We start from the raw sequence: 26,724 nt of genomic DNA, 5'->3' as shown, positions 1-26,724 counted from the left end.
TTCTCTTTCCTCCCTTTAATAATACCAAAGGAATGAAGACCCGTGGAACTAAAACACGCAAAGTGCTTTCAAACAAGGGAGGAATTGATCTAGTCGTACATTTTAAGTAATTCTTCTTGGAGCAACAAATATTCGGCTTTCAACTGATTAACTCTCTAACAAATCGGAGAGAATTTGGGGGAACCCTTTAGAGTGTCTAATATGTGCCCCAGGCACTACTGCTGGGCTTTGTTTTATTTTCATAACAGCGAGAACAGTAAAAACAGAGTTCCACACGGTGCATTTCCCTCGGCATCATCTAAGTGCAGAAGGATGTGTTTCTCTTAGTGTTTCCCCATGAATTTCTGCAAAGGGAAGTCTTCTACAAATGGCCACTGCATTTCAGCATGTGGGGACTCCTTGCTCCTTCCCCCCCCACCAGAATCTGAGACTGTACCTCCTGAACAGCAGAAATCCAGCTCTTCCTTGGCTCATTTCAAGAGTACACTGACTTTTCCAAAGTGTCATTCAGGAAAGCTGCTAAGTGTTGCAATTAGGCCCTAAATAGTGGGGGTATTGTCTCCCATCTGGTGTATTTCCCGTGTTTACATTTATTGTCTCATCTTCACAGAAATTAGAACATAATGCTGTTCTGGCATGTATGAGATGCACATCAGCAGTGTGTAGGGCACTGTTTTTTATGCTAAAAATGGATAAAACAGATGCCAAGGTCCTCTGGAAATTGCACTACACACATGGAGGTAGAGTTGTGTAAGCGTGAGCGCAACGTTTATTTCTTAGGGGTAGAGAATGGAGACCCATTTTGTAACTCCCAGGCTAGAAGCATTGGCCAGAGAAGCTACATTTTCAGCATGGCAGGGAAATCATTGCCTACATGTGCTTACATTATTATACTCACTTTTCAAAGCGCTATCAGTGTGGAAATCCATGCCACTTTTCACATGGGAAGCCAGAATAGTGCTTATATTGTGATAAAAGCAAACAGCAGCCACAATATTTACAAAGCACCTATATTCCAGGACAGGCATCATTTATTTATTATTCATTCTGTGTGTTCACCTGTGTGTGTGTGTGTGTGTTTGTGTGTGAGTGCATGTGAGTACAGCACACCACAGTACACATACGGAGTTCAGAGGAGACCAAGTTGGTTTTCTCTTTCCGCACGTAAGTTCCAGGGATGAAGGCCAGTTGTCATGTTTGGTGGTGGGTGCCCTGACTCACTAAGCCATCTTGCTGGGCCAAGACAGAGATCTTTCATATTGGTTTAAATTGGAAATAGGGAATTAAATACTACCCTAGCATTACATTTTCAATATCCAATAACAGACAAGTTTAATAGGTGGAATGGATGTTGTGCTGATCTCAATTTAGTTTTTAACTCGGATTCTTTACTTAAGCAAAGTACATCTTCTGGACAGATTTCAAGAAGACAAAAGTCCCTTGAGTTAATGCAGCCACTTAGAACTCAAAGGCTTCTGGCCTTGGGCTGGTATTCCAAATCCCTGGAGAGGGGCTCAGGTGCACTGGAAGATGTAGAGGGATTCCTAAGCATGAGACCCTGTCTCGGGACTCTCCTACCAATTGCATTCCCCTTCTTTTCATAGGAAAGAAGCGAGCTTAAAGGTGGACTTCTGGTATTTTATGGGAAATGGAGAGGGATTAACCCACCTCATTGCAAACATTTGGGGGCAGGGCACCAGAACCATGCTGCTGGTTGGGAAGACACTTTCTTATAGGGATTTTCAGCAGCAACTTCCAACTCATTGAAACCCAAGTTGAGTAGCTCAACATACAAGTGCAGGGGAAGATATGGTCTGGGGCAAGTGTTTCAGATTGTTAAAAAAAAAAAATGGATTTTTTTTTTTTTTGTAGAGCAAACAATCCCAACTCCAAATGGGGAAGCTCAAGAAAAACAACAAAACAAAACAAGACATGTTCAAATAACTAAATCACCAAGTACTTCATGTTTTGAATGGCTAAAGGTTTGGAACAGCATTGTTTTAAGCAGTATACAGTCTAGAGAGTTGCAATCCCAGAATCTCTTTCTTATTGATCAGATTCCAGTAGTGCTGGCTTCTTTTTTTTTTTTTCCCCTTCAGATGAAGTGCTATATTGGACTGCAGAATTCTAGAAGGCATTTAATAAGCTCTGGGCTGTTGGTGTAGGCTGTTTCCATCAGTCATTCGATCGCTGTTAGTTGGACCTGAGAGGTAAAAGTATGCTTGCAGCCGCTCTACCATAGCCCATCTGCTCACTAATCTCACTTGGCTTTCTGCTTTTGGGTTTTTCTCACCTGGCCAGACAAAGGTCCATTCAATTTTCTCAAGGCAAGACAATTCCTAAAAAGGATGCATTTCAGGGCGCAGTGATAGGAAAAAGATTTGGGTTACCAAAAGTATTCCTGGCCCTGCTTGGGATTCTGAAGGAGAAATGAAGGGAACGATTTTGCTAGGTTACTCTGAGTGTTCTGTCAATAGGCAGAAGAGTAATTAATTTCTCTTTGGAAAGACTCTGCCCTGTGTGGAGAAATTTCACCAATGATAAGAGTAGCTGAGACAGGTAATTTTTTTGGTTACTGAAGGTGACTCAGTCAATAATAGTTAATGCTCATTAAAGATCCATTCTGCCTTACCCAGGAGGACAAGGGCCCAGAAATGACTGAATTTTAATGATTCTATAAAGATCACGTGATTCAAGGTTGAAAGCCAGGTCTCAGATGTTTCCATTAGGTGAACTGAATTGCATATGTGTCCCACAAATACTAAGAGCAGAAAACTTAAGAGTGGCTTGGGGAAGGAAGTCTGGATCCTCCCTATTTAAGAGAGCTTCAGTTGAAACAGCATCAGATTTACACATAGTACCCAACCAACCACAGAGAACAGGAAAATTATCCTTTTCTCCCCTCTCATATTCTATCCTATTTAACAAAAACCATAAGTTCCAACACTGCCACCCTGAGACAATTCAGTATTGAGAAATTGCATTGCAGGTCCTCTCTCACCAGAGCACCATAAGCAGTATAGTCAGGGTTTCTAGAACATTCTCTTCACATATTTCTTCCTTGAGTTAAAACACAGGAGGAGTGTTTCCCAAAGACTTCAAAAAACACAATCTCACTAAACAGTTGAGAAAAAAATTAACAACTAAGGCAAAACAATTATTGTCAAATTTTCACCTCTGAGTTCTCAGCTAATGCGTGGGAGGCAGAAGGAAGACTCTCAGAACTTCCAGCTCAACCTCCCATGACAGGAGGGACTGGTTCTGCCCACAGCTGTCCATATGTCCTCATCCCTGAAATGAGGGTCAGAGCTTGCTGTTCACCTGACATGGATATGTGTCACCATCCAGCTATGGCTGACTCAAGTGTCTTAACAGAGATCCAAGGACACAGTCAAGTGGACATTTGTACCAAGGAAGGATGGGCTGACTAACAGGGCTGTCAGGCAGCTTTGTTATGTCTAACTGTTCAAGGCGATAGTGTGAGATGGTACAACTATTCCCTCCAGGGCACTTCTATATAAATGGGTGAGCTTAGGGCCATGGCCTCACAGGAAGCTAATCTTTCCCCCTGCTCCATCATCCAGATGATTTGTGTTTAAAACCAAGAGTTTCATCATTCATCTTGTTGCGACTTGATTCTGGCCCAGTAACATTCTTCTTCCACAAAGACTTTGAGAGCACAGGCAGTGAGACCCGCTAGCTGAAACTAACTCACTAAGAATGTGTTTCAACGATCTATGTATCCAGCCATCTTCTAGAGGGGGCTGGTTCACGTTCCAGAAAGCACAGAATGCAGCACATTTTATATATATATATATAAAAAAATGGTAACGTTCCGCTTAGGCGTGGGTAGTAGCATCTATGGCGAGCCACTGCTCGGTATCTGAAAGCATTACCTGCTGTGGGGGAAAGGCAAACACATCACAGAGGCTTCAAACACCTTACCTGAGCCATCTGCCTCTCCAGCTTTGATCGGGGAATGTCATCAAAGTAGTTCTCATTTCTTCTCCTCCTGGCATCGCCCTGCATGATAATGTGAGGAGCGTCTAGGGAGCCACCAGTGGTGTAAGTGCTTTGGCTAAGTGATGGAGACAACTGAGGAGGAGTATGATTACCACTGGGTTCCTGAATGGAAATACATCACCAAGTAAATACCATGCTCTTGCGGCTAGCCTTTGGTTTCAAAAAACTGCGAAACACGAACACAACAAGCTACAGGGGTCGGGTGGGGGTAGTTTTCATTCATCGGCTGGGATTACTACTGTTCCACTGTGAATTCTACTAATGGTGTGATCAGGTCAACACTCCTGCCTCCCCGTGCTCTCAGGTCAAAGGTCTGAAGTATAAAGAATCCCACACTGTTGTTGTTATAGTTGTTTTGACTTTGGATGATCTCAGGGAGGATGTTCGTCTCCATGGGGGTACCCCAACACGTCTTTACCAGGGGAAGGGACTGTGGGCAGTTCATCCTCACTGCGGCAGGTGCCATTACAAGAAGCTAACATGGGACCAGATGGGCCTTGGTCCTGGACCAAAGTGTGGTACGACAACAGGGCTGGGAAGTGGACACAGTATGGCAACATAGCACGTCACGCGATGCACAGACTGCAGAGCAATGCGTATAATGACAGAGGATGCTTTTCAACAGCAAAGACAACGCTAGCTGCAGACTGGCCAGAGAAAGGTGAAGGACGGCAATGGCCGCGCCCTGGCATTCATTCTCAAGCCACAAGAGGACTGGAATCCTGAGATTCCATTCTGCAGGCCGCCTCTTCCCCTGACTTCCTTTGGCAGAGGTAGACCCACTTGTGCTAGGACTCCCCTCCCCCCCCCCCGCCCGTCTTTAGTTTGTTATTTCCGCAAGTCTCATCTTGAGAGTCAGGGTAAGAGGTTCAGAAGGGAAAGGCCAGGGAGCAGTGCAAACCAGACTTACCAGACGATGCTCCGAGCCTTCCCTCTTTCCAGGAAGGAAGAGGGAGGCAGGACACAAGCCCGTCCTAACTCAATTGTTCTAATGTATTGAGGCCTCAAACCCTGAAGTAGCCTACATACACACATCTTAGCTTATCCCGATGCTCCAGGGCTCAGTTCCTCTTGGCTCCTGGAGGGAGCATCTTGTAGATTCTTGCAACTTATGGACTCTATTTTCTTCTTCTAAGCTGAGTCAGACTCACCATTCCAGAAGTTTCTGTCCTGTCCAGCTCCCTGCCCTACTGACTGTGACCTACCAGGGCCATTTGTTTCCCTAGGAGCACATATGCTTGTGTTCATCACTTACGGCTACCTTTCCCGACACTTGGGATGGGAATGCGAAGCAAATGAGTGCTGGACTAAAAGGAGAACTAAGCTTGTGAAGGTGACCTTGGCTTTCTAATGGACCTTAGAAGAGACCTGGTGGGTCTCTGCCTTTACCCTTACCAGGGGATCAACTCTCTTGACTTCTTTTTTGTCCCTTCCTTCTCTCTTTCCTTTATAGTTTTTAAGTCTTACAGCTTCTCTTCAGTTCTCTCTTCAGTTCTGAAAATATAGCCGAAGGAAATAACTGTTACTTTACTAAATAAAATTTTGGAGTCTATATTCTTAATTTTTTTGAAGTGGGCAAAAAAGGTCATTTTTCATCTCTTGAAAAACAAAAGGACCCTGAGGTTAATTTTAAATTGATTTTTACTTAACTGTGGTCCCTGATCGATTTCTTTTCTGTGGGTTTGAGCAGTCTGACGGAAAACTCATTTCCTTTCTCTTGGGGAAGAAGGGGTGGTCTCTAGAAGGTGCTGGCTAGTCAAACTGAATTCGCTTATAATGTATTTCTAAATCTCTGAATTATATACTGAGACAACCAAACACAATCAAAAGGGAGATTGTTTCTCTACACAGAGAAGGCAAGTGTTGAGGAAAACCTCTTGCATTTCCTGTTCCACAGCTTCAGGCCTTTTATTAAACAACATTTTTTTTTTTTTTTTTTTGAGGAGATGAAAAGAGAGCAAAATGGCCGAGGTGGAACTTACCCTGAGGGTGATGGACCGAGGGGGCTTCTGTGGAGGGTCCTCGTGCAATCTGTCTCCCAGAGACGCCAAGATGCGTTTCCTGTGGCCAATCAAACTGATTTTTAAAACCTGAAACAACATGTATCGGGTTAACTATTTTACTTGAGGGAGACAAAAAAAAAAAAAAAAAAAAAAAAAAAAAAAATGTGTGTATGACCTACAACACACACAGTACAAAGAGGTTTATGCAGTAACAGCCCTACCCTGTGAGAGCAGAGAGGGTCCAGGTCTCACTCTGCACATCGGCTATGAGACCTGCTGACACACAAACCAGCTCTGAGCAATGATGAGCTGAAAACTCCCTGGATTCCTAGTGCTTCTAGAACAAAAGCTGAGCGCCCATGCACACATGCACGCATACACAGACAGGCACACACACACACACACACACACACACACACACACATTCATCTTCTCCTGGGGGATTCTCCTCTGCTCCAGCACCTGTGGAACTGTTGCCTGAGGAAGAATTGCGCCCACCTCTTCACGGAACACGCTGTCCCATAGTCTCATAAACTCTGCCATTTATTTATTTATTTTTTTAAAGAAGCCCTTCTTGGAAATGACTTGTTTGGAATGCCTGTATTTATGCACCAGCCCTTCCCAACTGGGGTCCCTAAGAGCAGGACCCTGGGACGGCAGTGCCCAAAGCAAGCCTTGAAAGAAGGCCTAGGAGGGGAGAGGCTTGGGGGTGGGACTCAGTGAACAGGAAAGAATGGGTGTGAGGGAAGATTTAAGCAGGGGAGTTAGGGTTACGATAGGCATCAGTGCTGTAAGGACAACTGTGGGGCGGATATCAAAGGGAGCCTCGGGCCCCAGTCCCGTCCGGTAATGCTCCACAGCCATCACCCTCTGTCTCCCAGAAGGGCTTCTCGCCTTAACAGATGAACTGTGATTCAGAAGGCTAAGGTACTTACCCAAGAGCCCTTGTGTGAAGACCGTGGGCTCTGAATCAGTTTGTCTGACTCTCAAGATTGTCTTACGCAAAGACAAATGCTGTGAAGCTCTGGCCATATCTCCAAATACTACTTTTTAAAACAGTAAATTATGAGTATAATCATAAAAATATTTCCCCCTTCAGAGTTCATGTGTGCCCAAGGATGCAACAGCTCTTGGCATATACCTAGTTTCTAGCTATATAAATTATTTCCCATTCCTATCAAGTTTTACAGGAGAGCTGGAATTGGTATAATATTTTTATTATTTTTATATAAATATATTTACATTGTAATATTATATAATATGAGCTATATATAACACACATATATAATATATATACACACATATATAAAATACATATTGTGCTACTTTGAATTTTGCTTATTGGCTACCTACCTAATGGTTGCTTTGCCTAAATTGACCTAGGTTTAAGGTTAAAAAAAATTTATTTATTTATGTATTATTTCATAGAAGTGTGTACACAGGCACATGGGTGCCACCTTACACGTGTGGAGGTCAGAGGACAACTTGGCAGAGCCAGTATTCCCCTTCCTCCATGTACTTCCGGGGGAGGGGGCCTGAACTCGGGTTGTAAGCCTTAGTCGCAGGCACCTTTATTTGCCAAGTCGTCTGGCCAGGCCCCCATTTAGGCCTTGGTTAGCTCTAAGTCCTACTCCTTTTACATGGTAAATGCCAGTTAACTTGAGTGCTCCAGTGACCTGCCCATAGCCCTGCAGTTCTTACAAACTCTCATTCCCCTGGGCTGAGGAACCCTAAGTGTGACTTGATAAACAGCTCTTTCCCTCCTATCAGTGATTTCACCGGGGCGCTCTCCCGCCTTATTACAATTGCTTAAGAAGGTTGAAAAACCACAGCTCAGGTTACTGCGGAATAAGCGAGCCTTGGCTGTCAGTTTAAGCAGGATGCTGTCGTCTCTGCTTTGATGACCTCTTTAAGATGCTCATTCTCCGTTCACCCGATAGAAGGCTGATCTTTTTGATGCCGTATGACTATAAATACGTACACGAGACAAAGGTGCGTATTGACTGTAAAATCTTCTAATTTTGCTGTAGCGGATACTTCAGATCCCTTTAGTCTTGGGAGAATGGTCTGGATTATTTCTCCCTAAATTCCTTAGCTTCCAGTTGTCCATACTGGAGTCCATCTGCCATCCTTCAGCCCACTCACATAGCCTGGTGCTGTGTTTCTGCATATCTATTAGCCAGCTCGGCATTTCACTACTCGGTAGAGCATAGAGATTCCACTGAATCCTCCTTGCAAATTATGAATATGCTAATGAAGTGTAGTCCTGTGCTTATAACTCACAGGCAGCATTACCTATTGGAGCCAAAGAAATGTCCTTATATTCTTGTATTGTTTCATATTCTAAGCATCAAGATCAAAGATTCCTCCATCTCAGAAAATAAACAACTCTGATCTTTTCCAAAGAGATTTTGTAAGCCTAAACATACTTCATTTTATTTTATGTGTGTAGGATTTTCAAAAAAAAACTTTCGTGTATATCTGTGGACCATTTGCACACCTGGTCTCCAAGGATGCCAGAAGAAAGCATCAGATCTCCTGCATCAGGAGTCACAGATGGTTGTGAACCACCCATATGGGTGCTGGGAATCAGACCTGAGACTTCTGGAAGAACAGCCTGTGCCTTAACTAATGAGTCATCTCTCCAGCCCTCTTAATTCCTTTTATTCTCATTGTCTATTACTTTGCCAAAAGCTTCTATTCATGTTATTCCTGCTCCCCCTAAAATTTCCACCTCTTTTTTTCTCCAGAAAGTGACTGGGCCCAGTGCTCATGGAGACACGTGGGGCCTCTGACTACTGCTAAGAAATGTTCCTTTGATATATTTAATAACGATCCTCAATTTATTATGTTCTGAAAAACAAACAAACCCTGCAATGACACTAAACCACAGCTGCTGTAATTTCAGTCTTGTGTTTGGTTTCCTCTCTTCCCACTCAAGTTTGGGACAAGTGACCTGACTCCTTTGGCCTCAGTTTTCCATCAATAGCATGAGGAAATAATGGCAAGGGTCATTAGAAAGATAAAGAGGAAGGTCGGGATGCTGGGTGTGATGGCACACACCAGTAATCTTGGTACTTGGGAGGCAAAGGCAGGGGAATCACTCCAAGTTCAAAGCCAGCCTACTTTATGTAGCACATTCTTGACCCCAGGCCAAAAGGCTTCTCTCTCTCTCTCTCTCCCTCTCTCTCTCTGCCTCTCTCTCTCTCTCAAGCAAGTTGCAAGAGGGCTGGCACACTACTAGAGCATTCACACTGGTTCATGGTTCTGGAAGGTACTCTGTAGGCTACCAGAGAAGAAAGGTAAGCACCAATCCAGCTACAAACCTTTCAGTCCACAATGGTGATCAGCCTGCAAGATGCATTAGTGCAACAATAGCATGACATTTCTGTACGTAACCAATTGGCCAAGAACCTGAGACCAGATATGCCTGGGACCTAGGTGAAAACCAAATACTACTGTTCCACTAAAGGAGCATAGCAATAAAATGGCCCCTAGTGGCACTGTTTTATACTCTGAGATCAGTATTTTGCTCTGCCATCATCAGAGAAGCTTTCACTGCAGTAGGTGGGAATAAACAGTTGGACAGTATGCAGAGTGTGAGGCCTTGGGACACTGGGTTCTAAAAGGGATGTCTGTGGAATATATGTCACCGTGACTGGTTTAATAAAGAGGCTGATTGGCCTACAGCTAGGCAGGACGAGGTCGGGTGGGAGACCCAGACTAAGAGGACACTGGAAAGAAGGGCGGAGTCTTGGGAATCACAAGGAGGCAGAGAGAGAAGCAAGATGAACTGCCGTACGGGGGGGGGAGGGGGGGAGGGGAGGGACTGCCATACGGCAGAGTGTGAATAAGAAATATAAGTTAATTTAAAATATAAGAGCTAGTTAGTAACAAGCCCGAGCTACCAGCAGAGCCTTTGTAACTAATAATAGGTCTCTGTGGTTATTTGGCAACTGCCTGGTGGGACAGAGAAGTCTTCCTACAGATGTCTCCATCAAATCCCTCCCCCCAGGGCTCAGGAATCTTGCAGAAGAGGGGACAGAGAGACTGTAAGAACCATAGGTTATGGAAGACAGCAAGGAAACAAGGCCTTCGAAACACAGCAGGACCATGCACACACCAACTCACAGAGACTGTGGTGCCATCCACAGGGCCCGCACAGGTTGAAGCCAGATGGGGTCCCATCACTGAGAGGGAGAATAGAAACAAGCCCTCATCCTTAACCCAGATGCTATCCCAATGGATAATGGCTCACAAATGAAAAATTAATCTTCTCCAATGGCGCCTTGCCAGGTAAACAAGCCAGGCCCCATGCCCAGCAATACACGGCCAACACAAAACGAACTCAATGGCAAGTTTGGAGCTTCTTTATCTTTTAATATTTGTCCAGGGCTCCCCCTCCCTTCCAGGCCCTTTGTGTATATGTCACGGTTTCTGATTTTGTGTTTTAATGGGATTTCTTTGTGTCTCTGGGTCTACATGTGTTTCTTGAGCTTTTCCTTCGGCTATTTTTCTCCTGTTTGTTTTGTCCTATTCTGTTTATTTTTTTAAATATAATTTTATTTTATTAATATTACTATTTTTTTAGCTGCCTCTTTGTATCCTAAGAAGGGTGTGGATTCAGGAAGGTGGGACAGTTGCGGGCGGGGAAGGATCTGAGACAAGAACCCATAATCAGAATATATTAAATATATAATATTATATTAATATATTAAATATATTAAACATATATTAAATATATAATATTATATTAATATATTAAATATATTAATTATATTAACTATATTATATTAAATATATTATATATATTATTTTCAATTAAAAAAAAAGAGCTGACACCGAGAAGACGGCACTCACACCATGTGTTTGCTCCAGTGACCACTCACTGAGGGTGCACAGAAACCCACCAGAACACACACATGACCATGCTCACAGTCCTGAGCAAGCAAAGAAGCCAGGGCTTCACACCGAGAGCTCTGGGTCACCTCGCAAGGGCTCTCATTGACATAACTTATCCGCTGGAAATGTGTCAGTGTGACACTGGTCCCACTTTGTAAGAATGCATGCGCCTCTCCCAGCCACACTGTTTAGTCTCCAACAGGAGGTAAGCTGAGGCCCCCTCCGCACTGCAGCTTCATAACGCCTTCTCCACACAACAACCGAGGAGAGACTGGGTAAACCAGCAGGAAACAAATGGCAATTTATGGCAAGAACACGTGAAATCACATTACTATTATTATTTTACAATTAACCCATATCACAGAGGACACAATAACTGCGCTTTATTGAAGTTATTCTATATTCTGATTCCATATAGCATCTGTATTAGAAAGTATGCCCAGTGTATTATATATGTGTACAAATGCCTCATCTAAACCTTAGGGTAACCCAAGCATTTTTCATGATGCCAAACCTGAGACTCAGAAATACTGAGTCACTTGCGGGCCATGCTGCCCACGGGTATCAAGGCTTGGGACTGTCACTCACCTTGCCAAGCTCCTCTCCCTGATGTTCTTTCCATACCTCCTGGCCTCAGCCATGTTGTTGATCATGCCATGATTGTACTTAAGAGGGAAATTCTCCTACTGGGTCTCAACCGCCTGAAAACATTACACTAATTCATTTCTTTTACAAATCTCACAGTAGTGTTAAAATTTATGGCCCAAAGAATGAGAACTTTCCAGCATTCCCTATGATTCAACCCAAACTAGCTAATACCAGAGAAATAGAGAAGGCATATATAACTTCTGGCTTCAAAATTCTCAGGTTAATCGAAAGAAATCCAACTGGCAGAATGATTAAAGAATATTCCAAAGAAAGACTCTTAAAAGGCCAAAGTGATCTGGTCTGGCTTGAGTGAGAATGGCTTCTCACATCTTTGTAATTGGAGCTCTGAAGTAGTGGCATCCTAGACACCCGTGACCTGCAACCCAGCCTTCCTTGTAAAGCCTACAGCAGTGGTTAGGTATTAGAGAAGGATTTCATAGCATCCTCACTGTGGCTTGGGTGAACATTATTTTGGACCCAATGAAAGTAAGAGACAAAGCAAGGGAAATATATTGGGCATTTGGTCATTTTAAGATATAGAGACGACTCAGTTCAACTAGCAAAATATTAGGTTTTTGTCATAAATCATTTGGAGGATACCAAGGGGAAACAACCTATAGAGCTTCCAAGGTCAAAAAGACTGGGCACAAATAGATGAATTGTCAAACGATTAGTGAAGAAACAAATTACTAGCTACATGTACACGAGAAAGTGGTTCTGACTGCGCAGTAACCTGGACCCAGAGGATGTGGATCGAGATAGACAAGGAATCAAAGACAGAAAAGAGAGAGATGGGAACCAATGTTATTGTGTGTTTTAAAGATGGATATTATTGCAGTTGTCATTGTGATCACAGCAAGGAACATTGTTTAAACAACGTGGGCCTTCTGAAGTTTTCTATAGTGTTAATTAAAGAGGACAGCCTCAGAAACTCTGTCCCAAGTTTGGGCAATAGGAGACTATCTGTGCTGGGTGGCAACACCATGACATTCTGCAACTGTCTTTTATAAGTCTGGGTTTAGCTGTGAGAATTCTGCCAGACAGACAGTATCATGACATTCTCCTTGCACTGAATAGCTCACATCAGAATATATGTCAGAGTAAAGCCGAAAGTTAATGTGCACAGACTTTTTCTCTTTAAAATTAATGTGATATAAATTAAACATGTCAAATTCAATGTGGTGTAATTCAACACTTTATCTTTGTTTTAAAAATTAAACAATGTTTTGATTATAATAACAGTGCTACTTTCCCACCGTAGATACTTTATGAAATACACAAGAAGCAAGCGTGTAAGTTATCCATAAGCTATTAACATTTAGCACACGGGCCAGGCTGCACCAAGTGTCTACAGGCACTAGAGAAGTTCAGAGAAGCCATGTTTTTTTGAGGCCGTGTTGTAAGCTCACCTTTCACCATGATGTTTTCACTTACTATCAAAGCCAAAGAACTTGTCTACATATACAAGTCTGAACATTCAAAGTAAACTCGATATGCTGGATCTCGGAAGCATTTCTTAACTCCTTAGCCATTCTCTTGTTGGTATTTCTTTTCTAAACATCATGTATCCCACATGCTTTAAAATATACTCTTATCCTGCAGTTTCCATTTTCATTGTCATTTTGAGTAGACATGATATGGAATATACTAATTAAAACTGCGAGAATTCACATGGGTCAAAGGGAGGCGGCAGTCTGTCTCCATGTTCTGCGAAATTTCAATCCAGTCACTGCTGGCTGGACTGAGTTCTCTGGGGAAATCACAAACCCACATCGTGTCCTTCAGTGTCACCTTTTGTATTTGTTGTGGTTTGGAATTTGGGTTTAGTGGATAGATGTGAAAAAGGACAGGTCCCCTAGGGATCTTACACACAGCAGCGCTGAGTGGCGGAGCAGGCTTTCCAGTCACCAATGCCATGGGCTGTTCCCTTTTTTTTTCTTTCTTTGCTGGTTTTTAAATTCATGGAGGGGAGGAAAGAGCTTCCTCCTGCGTTTGGACCTTTGGGTGAGCTGTCCTCTGTATTCTCTCTAGATATTTTCCAACTAAAGAGAGAACAGTTCTCATGCAAGTCTACAGGAACCATCTGTTTCCTGAATGGCCTCTTCGAACCAAGTGTCAAGTGTGTGGAGCAGGGCTGCTACGCATAAGGGCCGAGGGGCCTCAGGTGGAAGCTCAAATGGTTTGTTCTCATACGCGGAGCCGAAACTGAGATTAAATGTGAAAGCGCCTTTACTACCTGATGTGCAGTGATGCTCTTGTTCACTGTAAAGATCTGTCATTCGTATTGGTTTAGTAGAATTACTGATTGGCCAGTAGCCAGGCAGGACGTATAGGAGAGGGCTACAAGACTAGGAGAATTCAGGAGAAAGGAAAGGCAGAGAGTGAGTCGCCAGCCAGATGCAGAGGAATGAGAGCGCCTTACTGAGAAAAGGTGCCAAGGCAGGTGGCTAAACATAGATAAGAATTATGGGTAAATTTAAGTTGTAAGAGCTTGTTAGTAATAAGCCTGAGCAATAGGCCAGGCAGTTTATAATTAATATAAGCCTCTGTGTGATTATTTGGGACTGAATGGCTGAGGGACTTGGTGGGACAGAAATTTCTGTCTACAATCACCTAAGAGGATCAAGTCAAAAGTGCTCGAGGACCCCACAAATCCAGAGACTGCATTTGCTCTTGCATCAGTTTGGTGACCCTGACATTTTCTCTCTCATGGTGTGGTCTTCAATAACACATATCTGGCTGAGTGTGAGGTGTAGGGGACTGAGGGACCTCTGAAGCAGAAAGACATGATGTTTGACTCCAACTTGTTTTCTTAGCTCCATGACCTTTGACACCCTGGAGATCAGACATAAAAGAGACAATAATACTCTTATTCAATGAACACTCATCAGATATCTGGCATATATAGTTACAATTTTATATAATTTGTGAGTCACAAGAAGGAAAAAATCATGCAGGTTTTTAGGACACTAATTATGAGGTGGAAAAAAATACAAAGTGTGTATGTGTGTAGTTATCTTTCCCCTCACAACTATCTAGTCACTCACCCACCCACCCATCCATCTAAATATTTATGTCTACCCAGCCTTTCCCAGCCCAAAAGGATTAGAAGACTGGTTGAGGATGACTAAGAAAATGCCCTAGAGATTTTGAAGCACTCTGCTCCGCTATGATTTCTCTTTAAGTATAATAAAACTTAAAACTTTCTCTCTTCCCCCTAAATAACCCCAGTAGCAATATTTTGAGTATTTTCCTTGTTGTTTTAGTGTGCCGCTATGGATTTCTCTGGGTAGATTTTAGATCAAGGGATAGGCCTTTTACTTCTCCAGGTATTTCTCTTGCTTTCTGTATGCACATCTCAGCATATTCTAAAACATACTTGCTTCCTTGTTTGTAGGGCAGATGCCAAAAGACACAACTAACTTGCAGGAAGGCAAGGCGTTCCAGACTACAGAGCTCTGCAGAGAGCAAAGACTGAGTGTGTGTGTGTGTGTGTGTGTGAGTGTGTGTGTGGAATGTGCTTGTGAATACAGGCTGGCTCAATAAACAGGAAATACTAATTATGGGGAAATGCAATAATCTTCTCATAGAAGGGGAGAGCTTAAGGAATAATTGTCTCAGAGCATTTACGGGTTCTGAGGTACAAAGCCTTCTTTGTAATCAATGAGGATCTTGGGTTTATTTGTAAAGCTCTCTGAATTACCTCTTGATGAAGGTACTAATTTTCTGATTATATTTTACCATAAACAGTGCTCTAGAAGATGAAGAAGAACTCACAACAAACCGACCAATCAGTTTCTAATTTCCCCGTGAGTTACTTTTAAGTACACCTTGCTTCGAGTTAGGTTTTCGTAGGAAAAACTGGATTGCGCCACTCAAAGCCAGCCATTGGGATTATTGCAAGGACAACTTGCTGACAAAGAAAATGGGGAACCTGTCATTGTCCACCCTGATGCTGTCCCTGAGATATGGTGACGCGCTAACGGCATGCAAAAGCTGAAGCTGCAAATCTCTCTGCACTTTTACTAATGCATCTTAAAAAGTGGACAGGCCACTGCTTTGCTAAAGTTTGTTAACCATACAAGGTTCTAATACTTAGGGCATTTTCCAACTTGTTGAGGTCAGCTGTGCACCCCGATGGGCCATCTCAGTTGAAAATAAAATGATTGTCACCAGGGCTCATTAGTGTGGGTTTGCAAATACAAGATGGACTGACAGATACAAAAGGTGAGACTATATTCATATTTGCAAAGGGCGACTTTTAAGGCAGACTGAATCTTCAAGAGACGATTCCCGGTAAGCGAGGCGTGGTTTATTCAATGCTCGGCTTATGAATGGTCCTTTCTGCTCTGCCTGTCTTCTCGCTCTTCAGTTACCTTAGTGGCATCAGAGGACAGACTAGTGAAAGGGGACAAGGAACTCAATCCTGTAAATTCTTTTTCATGTCTACAGCCTTGATAAAAAGAATCTGATGTAGGAGGAGATAGAAAATCTATCTGCTGGTAGCTAAAATTAAAGTTCTAAAAGCATATCCCAAGATTGTACTTAGCCCATATACTACTACTGCTTGCTAGGATAAGGCACTCACCATATTTCAGCCCATATATGTCTGGGGGAAGGAATATAAGGGTTTAACAAAAATGTGCTCTTAAGTAGATGTTGTTAGTCCCAAGGACCAGTTCAAGATGGGAAAGCCTCCCTAGGGCAATGACAATGAAAGCTTCCTTTTAATCACCTTTCTTGGGGCTGAAGAGATGGCTCATGGGTTAAGAGCACTAGCTGCTCTTTCACAGGTCCTGAGTTCAATTCCCAGCAACCACATGGTGGCTCACAACCGTCTATAATGAGATTTGGTGCCTCCTTCTGGTGTGCAGACACACATGCAGGCAGAACAGTTTATACATAATAAGTAAATCTTAAAAAAAAAAATCGCCTTTCTTGCTCCAACCCCATGGACACCCCACAACATCTTCATCTCCTGGAGAGTCACCCAGTAGCAAAAACCAGGGGACCACTAAATAGCCACTAGAATGAGTGAAATAAACATGTCAGACAATGCCCAGTGCTGGTAAGTCGGGGAGTCCACATGTTGCCAGTCGGCATATAAAGGACAACAGCTGCTTTTAGCAAGTCCATGCAAGAGAAACAGAAACAAGTTGCCACAAAGATTTGCAGGTAAACATCCAAGTGTTTTTCAGAACAGCTTAGGACTGGAAAGAGATTTATGTCCCACCAACGGTGAATGCATCAGTAACAAATGGTGATGCAGGTGCCCGGTGTAGAAATGGGTGCAGCAGCTGACTTCCAATAAATAGGCATGAGAAAGTTTATGGTGAGGCTCAGCGTTCTAAACTGGACTGTTGGCAGTTGATCAGCCGAGTACATTGACCAAAATGTGTTGAAACATACCGTTTAAATGAATGATTTTTATGATCTGTAATTAAGTTGCTTGATAAAGTTGTTAGAAAAAAATACTGGGAGAATGCATAGTACTTAGAAAGGATACTATAAATGTTATAATTTCTCAATGATGTAATTCGGGCTGCTCCAAGGAGACCCCTGTAATTCTAGAATAGACCACTTGTCAGTTGAATGCAATACAAGCTACAGTATGTTGGGTACATCTTAAGGGTAAAAGGGGATCTGTGACCCACAGGGCAGCTTTGTTCTAGACCCTGTGCTGTTTAGCTGGAGGCAAATGGATGGTGTGCATATTTCCTGTAAATTAGCACCAACTACTTGTATATGTGCATATTTCTGAGGGTGTAAATCCTTCAAGCCAATGTACTTTGGTAAAAATGCTTATGCTTTCTAAGTGTGGTGTGTGTATGTTTGCAGAGCATAGTGGTCTGAGACCAACATGGTTCTCTCTGTATGGTGGTGATAATGAGATGATCCCCCTCCCCCAGCCTTAGGGGAGAGTAAATAATAGTCATTGTGGCTTTCTAGTCCAGGAAGAGCCATTGGAGAGGATGGAAAACTGACCACAATTTAGCCATCTAACAAAGAGAGCATGTGTCAGGGTAGGGAGGGGAAGGGATGTGGCGGGAAACATCAGTAAAAGCCAATGAGGACACCCAGCTTTGCTGGCTGAGAAAAGTCAAGCTCCGTGGCAACTTCAGGCATCCTCTCTCTCATAAGGCAGGAACTATTTTGATAGGGATCAGACTGATCCCAACCCAGTGACCCTTGGAAATTCCTTTTCTACTATGTTCACCATGCTAACAAGCAGCATCATTAAGTCAGGCTTCTGGGTACCACAGACTAGGAAAGGACATGTTGAAGATGAGCTGTGTTGCAGCCTCCGGTCACAGTCTGCACCCTATTACTCTACACTGACAAACTGGGAGGCATGCTATGTTCTTGTTCCTCCTCAGTCAAATAAAATCAACATCCCTGAGGCACAGAGATGGCTCAGGAAGGCACAGTTAATTAAAGGCAGGTCTTGGAGTCATGGTGACTTGGGTGTGAGTCATGCTTCTGATACTAAGTATGTATATGGTTTTTTGCTCAGTTGTTTAACCTATTTCAGCATCACCCAAAAAGAAGGTGTTAAAGAAAAGTACTTATCAGAATTAAATGAGACATATGCAAAGCACTTAGCACTGTGCCTGGAGAAAAAGGGTCTTGACAGACTGGAACTTCATTCAGTGTTTGGATTAAGCGTGGTTGCCACACTGGAAGAGTTGGGTCCACTCCTAGAACTTAGTGGGTTCACTGACATAATGCCACAACCGATCCACAGAAGTTCCGTGGCTGGCCACGGATCTGTTCCCTGCCAACAACTCTGCATCATCAGCTACACCCTGTTCAAAATTTCAACAGTCTCATTAGAAATAAGCTTTGGCTGAACTATGTTAATTTCTTTCTTTTTTTTTTTTTTTGACAGCTATTAGTGTGATGTTGACGGACCAGGGGAATGCCTGAGATGCAGTGTCTTTTTATCCAGTAAAGCACTTGACAAAATCTTCCATCATCTAGACGCTGGTGGGCTCTGTGAGTGAAAAATTAAGTGGATTCACAGCTGGGTGTACAGCCACACTCAAGAGGGTTGACTGATGGCTCTGTCACAACCTATGGGGGGCACTGATTGAAAGTCACAGGGCTGTGGCCCTGAATTCTGCTTCATTCAGTATTTTTATTAACAGCATCAAAGTAGACATAAGAGGGACACTTATCAGATTTTTCAATGACCCAAAACTGTGAAGGATATTTCACACGATAATAGGCCGATGCAAAATTCAAAATTCCCTCAGCAGGCAGAAAGGCAAAGCCGGCCTCGGGATGATACAACCCAGGAGGGACAAGTGTTCTGTCCTACACGGATGCGGATGCGGCGAACAGAGCCATTGTATAGGATGGAAATGGGGAAGGTGGCCCTTGCCAACTTAAAGAAACAGCTGGTTTTCAACTGAACACAGGGAGACTCTTAGAGCAAACAGCACAAAAGCAAGGGTCACATACACAGATGATTGTGTGAAGCTGATTCCTTGACACTTGTGGGAGGGAATGGACATGTCCACTCTCAGGGTGTTGAGGGAGTTGTCAGAGTGCTGCTGGCAAAGTCAGGACACCAGTATGTTCTGACTTCCAGAATGAACGCTCTTTCTATTCCTCACACTACGATGCTGACTCTCTCCCAGCATTCCCTGGGGCTCAAGGGAGACAGTTTCAAGGAAATAACCAGCACTGTGCCTTCTCTCCTCCTCCTCCCGATTGTGCTCAAAAGTTGTTGGCTCCCACAGAGACTCATTTAGGTGTAAACTGGGTGCTTATCTTGCGACTGGCACTTTCCGTTACTGTACGGACACTGCAGTCTGTTCTGAGTCCTCTCAAGTTTATCCACAAATGAAACAGTACAGAACCGGGTCTGTTGCACGGTCTTCCCAGCTTACCACCTTCCAAAACAGCTTCCTGCCAGAACTGCAGGCTCTGTCCAGAAAAAGGTAGAGGCAGTCTTGAGAACAATCAGAAATCTATGGCTGTCAGTAACGAGACCCAGATAATTAAAACTTCTTAAAATGAAGGTAATTTTCTGGGGCTGCACTAATGGTTCAACGTTGCATATTTACATGAGAAAACCTCAATTACCTTTAGATAATTAGGCAATGTGTTAAGTAACCTGACTATAATGATATGCACTTGGAATGCATGGAATTTTCACTTAATTCAATTATTTAATTAGTTTGCATTATGGTTTAAATGTTACTGACTGTCATTGGAGTCCTTCTTACAACCCTTTCTGAAAATGCTCTCCTATGTCTTCCTCTCTTGGCTGGCAGCAGCGTATTCCTGGATATTCCGAGTATGGAGCTGCATCTACGTCAGGCCCTGGGAAGACCATTTGCAGGTGTTTCAGCAGAGAGTGGTGAGGATCGCACAGTATCCCAGAAGACTGCTCTTGGTTTAATAAATACATTCCTAGGAGTGCCTGTACTAAAACCAAGAACTGACGTTACTGGTGTCAAGTTCCAGTTAGTAGAGGTTTTCCGGTCATAGATGGTCCTTGGGTAGGGGAAGGTGGCAGCTCCTTATTTTTCTTCTCTTCTTTTCCTAGGCTTAGGCCAGCCATGATTGACATAGCTGGTTAATGGGGTGGGCCACTGGCTGTGACAGTGCTGGACCCTTGGTGATGAGAGGGGTGGCCCACGGTGGTTAGTGGTCATGTCGACCTGCACGGTGGCCAAGCTCTGCTATCAGCTGTCTCAGTTGCATATGCAGAAAGGGAATGATGGAGGAGCGAGCCAGAAGCTTCCGGAAGCTGCTCGGAAGGCTAAAAGACTTCATCTGCAACCAGGTGTGCCAGTCCATCAATGCTCACTTTTTAGACAAGGTCTCACCGCGTCCGTCTAGCCGGCCTGGAACTTGCTACGTAGACCAGGCTGGCTTCAAACTCACAACGATCTTCCTCAGCCTCCTGAGTGCTGGCATTAAAGGTGTTACCACTCCCAGCTCCCTTCAGGTTCTCAGTGACCCCAGTGGGCCTCCTCCTGAGCTGGACTTCCTTTCTGGAGTGCTCCTCATCTCTTCTCACTCTGGGGACTCCTACACAGCTTTCAGTATTTCAGACCAGGTTCAAGTAGTACCTCTCAGAAAAACGAAACTCCCAACCACCCTTTGCCACCCTCCCTACATAGCAGAGGTGCCACCACTTGGGTGTTTACCGGTTCCCTTCTTGGGGCCTGAACCTTCTGGAAGGCGGAGGTGAGCCTCATTTACATTGTAGTCCTACCATAAAGCACAGTAGAAGGTTGCTGAGAACTAAGCCAAACCATCGGAAAACAGAGATCTCGAAACAGCAGAACTTTTGAGTAACTGCACTAAATTAGTCATGTTCTCGGAAAAAGACATAGAACCTGGTGTGATGATCGACACATAAACAGCTGCACATATTTAATTTGCATGATTTGGTGAATTTGGGTGTAAGTGGGTCTTGCTGAAATCGGTACCACCAAGCAATGACCCAAACATATTCACCGCCTCCCAAAGCTTCCCCTCTCCCTCTTTTCCCTCTTGGGTGGTATAAACACCTGAGAAGATCTACCCGCTTAGCAAGTTTTAAGTATGCAACTGGAACCACAACGTATCCTTCAGCTCTAGATTCTAGTAGTTTGTGCAGGTAATACTTTGTACCCCGTGACCATCTCTTCATGTTTCTCCTTCTCTATCGGCCCTGGCAACCTCTGCTTCTGTGAGCTGGGCTCTTTCAGATGCCACATGCAAGTGAGGTCATATGGTACTGGCTGTCCTACCTGGCTCGTTTTATTAAACGTAATGTCCTTTACACCCATGTATGTGGTTGTAAATAGCATGGTTTTCTTCTGTTTTAAGGGTGGGAGTATTCCATTGTGTACATACACACTTTAAGATCCTATTCACAGAGGATTGGACACGTTGATTTCTTCCTCACCTTGACTATTGTGATCACTCCTACAGTCATCAGAAGAGGGTAGGCTTCTGTCCCAGATCTTGATTCAAATTCTTTTAAATACCCAGAAGACTGCTGTCTCCAATGGCTTTTTAATGTATGATCATTATATGCTATATGTAATATTGTGTCAGGTTGTAAGCTTACTAGTCAAACTTACGATTCCAACAAAGCATTCCATTTCTAAGAACTAACTGCCGAACCACCAGATAGTAAAGCAATAACCCATCTTGCCAATATAATTGATTACTACTTGCAAGTTTCCAATGAGAATAATGCAATGCATATTGATTTAGTATTTGATTGTTTTTTTTAAAAAACGAAGTTTAACATCTGACTGTCATATACTCACTAGCTACACCTCTTTCACACAGTGAAGAATTGTTCACATTTTACTTCAAGACGATCCGGAAACTGAGTTGCATAGAATGGCAATATATAAAGGAAAGCTGGTGATCTACTCCTGTGTTGTGGTAGACTGATGGCAGGCTACCAATTAACGCCATTCACACTTAACAACAATGAAGTGTTTGATTAACGATGAGATGGCCACAGTGTTCAGACCACACCTACTGATCACAGCATGGTTTTCCCACCCAGGTTTAACATTTTCTGAAACTTGAGTGCTTGCCACTTTTGATTAAGAATTTAAATCCCAAAGTTCACTTCTGACATATGAAAAGCACATAGACTTATCTTAATCCCATGTTCTTTAAAATAAAAATTAATTTGTTTATGTGTGTGCTTCTATGTGTGTGTGTGTGTGTGTGCCCCCTGGGAACAGAATCCCTGAAGAGCAGCAAGTGTTCTCACCCAAGGAGCCATCTCCCCAGCCCTGTAACCTCAACTCTTTAAAGAATTTCCTAACTTTACTTAGGGATAAATGCCTCTCACAGCTTAATCCTTTGAAATGAAAGTGGCTTCCTCTTTGTATTTACTTATATTTAGCCTTCTCTCTGATCGGGGTTCATTAAAAATGATATTTCTATCTCATGAACATGACAGATGTGTTGAAGGCTTCCTGTGGGAAAACCACAGGAAGACATAGAAATCTTTGCAGGAGCCTTAGCTGGAGTGTCTCTGGTGAAGTGCTGCATATGAGAAATGCTAATTAAGGAAGCCACTAAGGGGGGAAAAAAGGTGCTACCCTTCCAAACACAACCCTGAAGACACAAGCTTTATTAACACAGGCTGGTTTTATGAAGCACTTGAGGCTTATGTAAGTATGGCTTGTTTCTTGTTTCCTAAAAAAGACTGCATTTGAACAAACCGAAAACTGAATAATTTGAATCATGAATCTAAGATCTGAAAAAAAAAAATCTTCATCTAGTTAGGAATTAAATAAAGTATAATTTCTCAAGCACTCTTTTCTTCAATTTTTTTTTTCAAAAGTAACTTACATAGCTATTACAAAATCTCTAGTCATGTAGAAGCTGAAAAAGACTATTTTTTTTAGGCTGCACATGGCACTCTTTCATAGGATTTTTACAAGGAGAAAATTCCTTTTCTTTACTGTCGCTCTTTTTCTTTCTATATGAAATGCTGAAAATAAAGTCTGACTGTGGGAAGCAGAGCTTGCTCCCGTGGCTGGTCTGGTCCAACAGCTACTGTCTTACCATATACAAGGTCAAAGGGATATACGTCTCTGGTTACTTCGCACCTACCAACAAGTTACTAGGAAGCTGGAGGAGCTGGATGGATTGACAAGACAGAAGAGATGAGTTTTGTCTGGTTGGCTGTTTACTTGATGATTGAATCACCTTGCTTGCAAAGCTTTACTGGCTTTTGCTTGAGTCAAACAGACGTTCTGTGGCACACTTATGATTTGAGCCCCACCTTCAATAAGCTAAGGGAAAAGGAGGAGGCAACGTTCACAATTGTTGTCTGTCAATCACCGAAGACCTGCGCCTCAGGATGCGGGGTGGCTTCTTGTTACTGGACTTCTTGCTCTGGTGTCCCCTTTCCCACAACCAGATGCCGTGGGAGAATGGAGAGTTTGGGTTCCAACTGCAGAAATCCCACGTGTCTGCCCCTCCGTTAGCAGACTCCTATCCAGGCTGCTCATTTGATCTTGAGTTGAGATTTATACGGAAGGTCTGCTCTGCCTGCAAGTCCTTTTTTCTACACAATACACACAATGCCATGACACAATGCCATGACAGTGACACTTAGGGGACACACAATGCTTCCCTCTGCTCCCATTCACCACACCCAGGCCCAACGGTATCGAATTTCACAAAGAACAAGTTCTGTCTCCTTTGATGCTTAACAGGGAGAACACATAAAGATCAGCCAATTAAAGTGTAGAAGTCACTGTGTCCTCGACATCCACCCTGCATGTCTACTTTTCTCTGGTAAACTCTATTCTGAGAGTCATGTCTTAGTGGAGAAGACTTAACAAACGCGGCGGCCCCCACCTCTGCTACCCGGACGCTGAGTACGTCATGCAGTATTAAATCGCCGAAGGACATTCAGAAATAAAGGAGACAAGGGCATTGCCTCAAGGAGCCCCAGGTCTAGGCAGGAAGGGGGAGGACATGAAAAGTAGCAGGTAAGGCGAGGCTCCGGGGAGCTGCAGATGGCTTCACGGCGCAGGAGCTAGACTTCAGTGATGGCCAGGAGCTTTTCCAGGCGGGGAAGCGAGGGAATGGGTTTTCAGGAAGATGGATACTCTGTTGAGGAGCTGAAGAGTATGTGTGCTACTGCCTCCAAAGTGTGCTTCCTAACCAGTGTCGGTGAGAAGCGTCTTAGCTGTGCCTGTGCTAAGGCAGGGGTCTACAAAAGGGGGTCAGTCAGATGAAGGGCCTTCTAAAAGGAATGCCGTCTTCAACTTTAAATTTTACAACATTTGTAATTGGAACAATGCTGGACAGCCAATCAATACTCAGTAAAACCAACCAAACAAACAACAACAAAAAACCAAGCAGTGTTGGTTATGTTGTGGTTGAAGGAGACAAAAGTCAAAAAAAAAAAAAAAAAAAAAAAAAAGATGAAGTCAGAGCTGGCTTGTAACAGTAATCCTGACGTTAATATGGAGAATAGATTGGGGGAGGGATGTAGGGATGTCCATAGGCCAGTAAATGAGGGGGAGGGTTAGGAACAGGCTTTGTGCACTATTGTATTCACAGCGTCCGACATAGTAGCAGTGTACAGTAGGCGCTCAACAAATAGTTGTTGAAGGAATAAGTGAATGGCAATGGGAAGAGACAGTCGCTCTGAGAACTAGCCAGGCAGCAGAAATAGCAGGACTTGTGATTTACGGGATGCAAGGGGGTAGGAGGGGGCGTTTTAGGTAAAGATGACTCGGGGAGATTGGGCTCGAGAGGATGGTGTTGCCAAATACTACAACCCAGGAGAAACTAGGAAGGACAGGGTTTTGGGAGGAGGAGGGGGAGGAAGAGGAGGAGGCTGTGTGTAATATTCTTTGCATAGGCTGGATTCAGCCTCTTGGGGCCTTGAGGAAAAGAATAGCCTGAAGAAGACAACACCATCACGGGGGCGTTGTGCAGCCACTGTGTGTGTGTGTCACACTCTGGGGGCAGGGGCTTGGTGCCTCCCTTGCCAACTCTCTGAATTTGGCTTTGTTATTCCTGTTTCTAGGGAGAAAAACTCGAGGTTCAAGATACCATGGCACCTAGGCAGGAGAGTACAGAATTGAAATGCCTATTTTGGGGTACTAGCATGGCTCAGCAATAGCATGGCTGCCTACGCCCACACAAGGCACTAGGTTTGGTCTGAGCACCACTCCCTACTGAAACACCTACACCCGGACACAAGCACAACTCCCCTTCTGCCACAAAAGGTGTGCTTTTCAAATTCCATCATACCGCTTTCCCTAAAAAATAAACCAAACAAACAGCAATGGACTACTCCACATCAAGAAAGCCCAGGGAGAGATACTTTGCAGAGAGACCAAAGCATAGTTTTTGTTAAATTTGCTTCAGTAATACTCCAGACCTGTTGGCCTTGTTTAGTTATTACGAGCAGCCAAACATAGGAAACTCCTGTGAACCGTATAAAGTATTCTATAGAAACAGGTACTATAAAAAAGAAGGCAATCCATTCAGAATCTGGTTAAAGACCTCTAGAGAAGTACCAAAGGTGACAGGAACTGGAAGCTCTTAGGACCTTTGGCTGCCGAAGGAGCCCAACCATGGTCTAGAGTACTCATGGAAGAGTCAATACTGCCGGTGCATCGGAACCGAGCTTGAGACACGAGCGAGGAATGGTTTTGCTCCCAAGGTTGGAATGTGCAATACTTACCCTTTTGTTATTTTTGTTTGTTTGTTTTTGTTTTTCGAGACAGGGTTTCTCTGTGTAGCTTTGGAGCCTGTCCTGGAACTAGCTCTGTAGACCAGGCTGGCCTCGAACTCACAGAGATCCGTCTGCCTCTGCCTCCTGAGTGCTGGGATTAAAGACGCGCGCCACCAATGCCCGGCTCCTTTTGTTCTTCTTTCAAAACTTAACCTCAAGCCCAGTGGTCGCAGCTGCAGAGGTCTACTGCGGGGCTGCGAGGAGCTGCTAGGGGAGCAGAGACAATAGTGCATGCTGCTTCTCTCTGCTAGGGGAAGCCTCCAAACACTCCAGAGGACCTGGGGAGAGTGCCGGCATGTGCCAAGCCAGGCCACAAAGCAAGCACACTAAGCAGATGCTGTGGCTATGTTCGCTTTTCCCTGTCCACCAGGAAGGGCGTCTTTGTATGTAACTGTAAACACTGACGTCATTCCGTCATCCTGTGCCCTTCTCATGGCTGTGATTTCCTACTCAGGGCTCAACATGGAATCTCGTCTCTTTGAAGGGGCCTATGGTAGTCACTTTTTTGAAATAGACCCCCCGCTTCCCAGCTATTGTTTGCTACTGAGTTATGTCTGCTTCTCCCATGGTTCTTTGAAGAATTTACAAGCACATGTATGTCATTTGCTTACCTGAGTCTCCCTCTCAAATTAGACTATAGACCTCAGGAAGGCAGGGAACCTATCTACCAGATTCAGCCTGGTATCCAGCATAGGCCTTGCAAGTGCCGTGTGTTTGAGGGTCTATTTTTTTACTGAATCAATTGTGTTAAACCTGGCGTGTTAAAACAAGGGACAAGGAGACCAAGTGGTATTCCTGGTCCACAGTCAGGCTTCCAGTATGGGTGGATTGGCTCACAGGTGGATTGAGGCCCTCACTCCCGGCTCAGGACCAAGGCATGCTAACCAAGCGAGCCTAGCGGCCCAC

At 43.8% G+C, this 26,724-nt stretch overlaps 1 protein-coding gene across 1 annotated transcript in view; it reads right to left on the bottom strand.

The window, feature by feature from the left end:
* The window catches only part of Anks1b (ankyrin repeat and sterile alpha motif domain containing 1B), an 878,091-nt gene that overhangs the window by 66,700 nt on the left and 784,667 nt on the right, over positions 1 to 26,724 (bottom strand). The window contains exons 18-19 of the mRNA XM_051206268.1: positions 6,006 to 6,113; positions 3,946 to 4,125 (exon numbers count right to left, since the gene is read on the bottom strand). Of these exons, the coding sequence (XP_051062225.1) occupies positions 3,946 to 4,125; positions 6,006 to 6,113 (288 nt within the window). The remainder of the gene's footprint in view (positions 1 to 3,945; positions 4,126 to 6,005; positions 6,114 to 26,724) is intronic.

This window comes from Phodopus roborovskii, unplaced genomic scaffold, assembly GCF_943737965.1.
Source record: "Phodopus roborovskii unplaced genomic scaffold, PHOROB, whole genome shotgun sequence".
In the NCBI taxonomy this organism is placed as follows: Eukaryota; Metazoa; Chordata; class Mammalia; order Rodentia; family Cricetidae; genus Phodopus; species Phodopus roborovskii.
The sequence above is the reverse complement of the archived record's forward strand: the minus strand, read 5'-3'. Positions and strand labels throughout refer to the sequence as shown.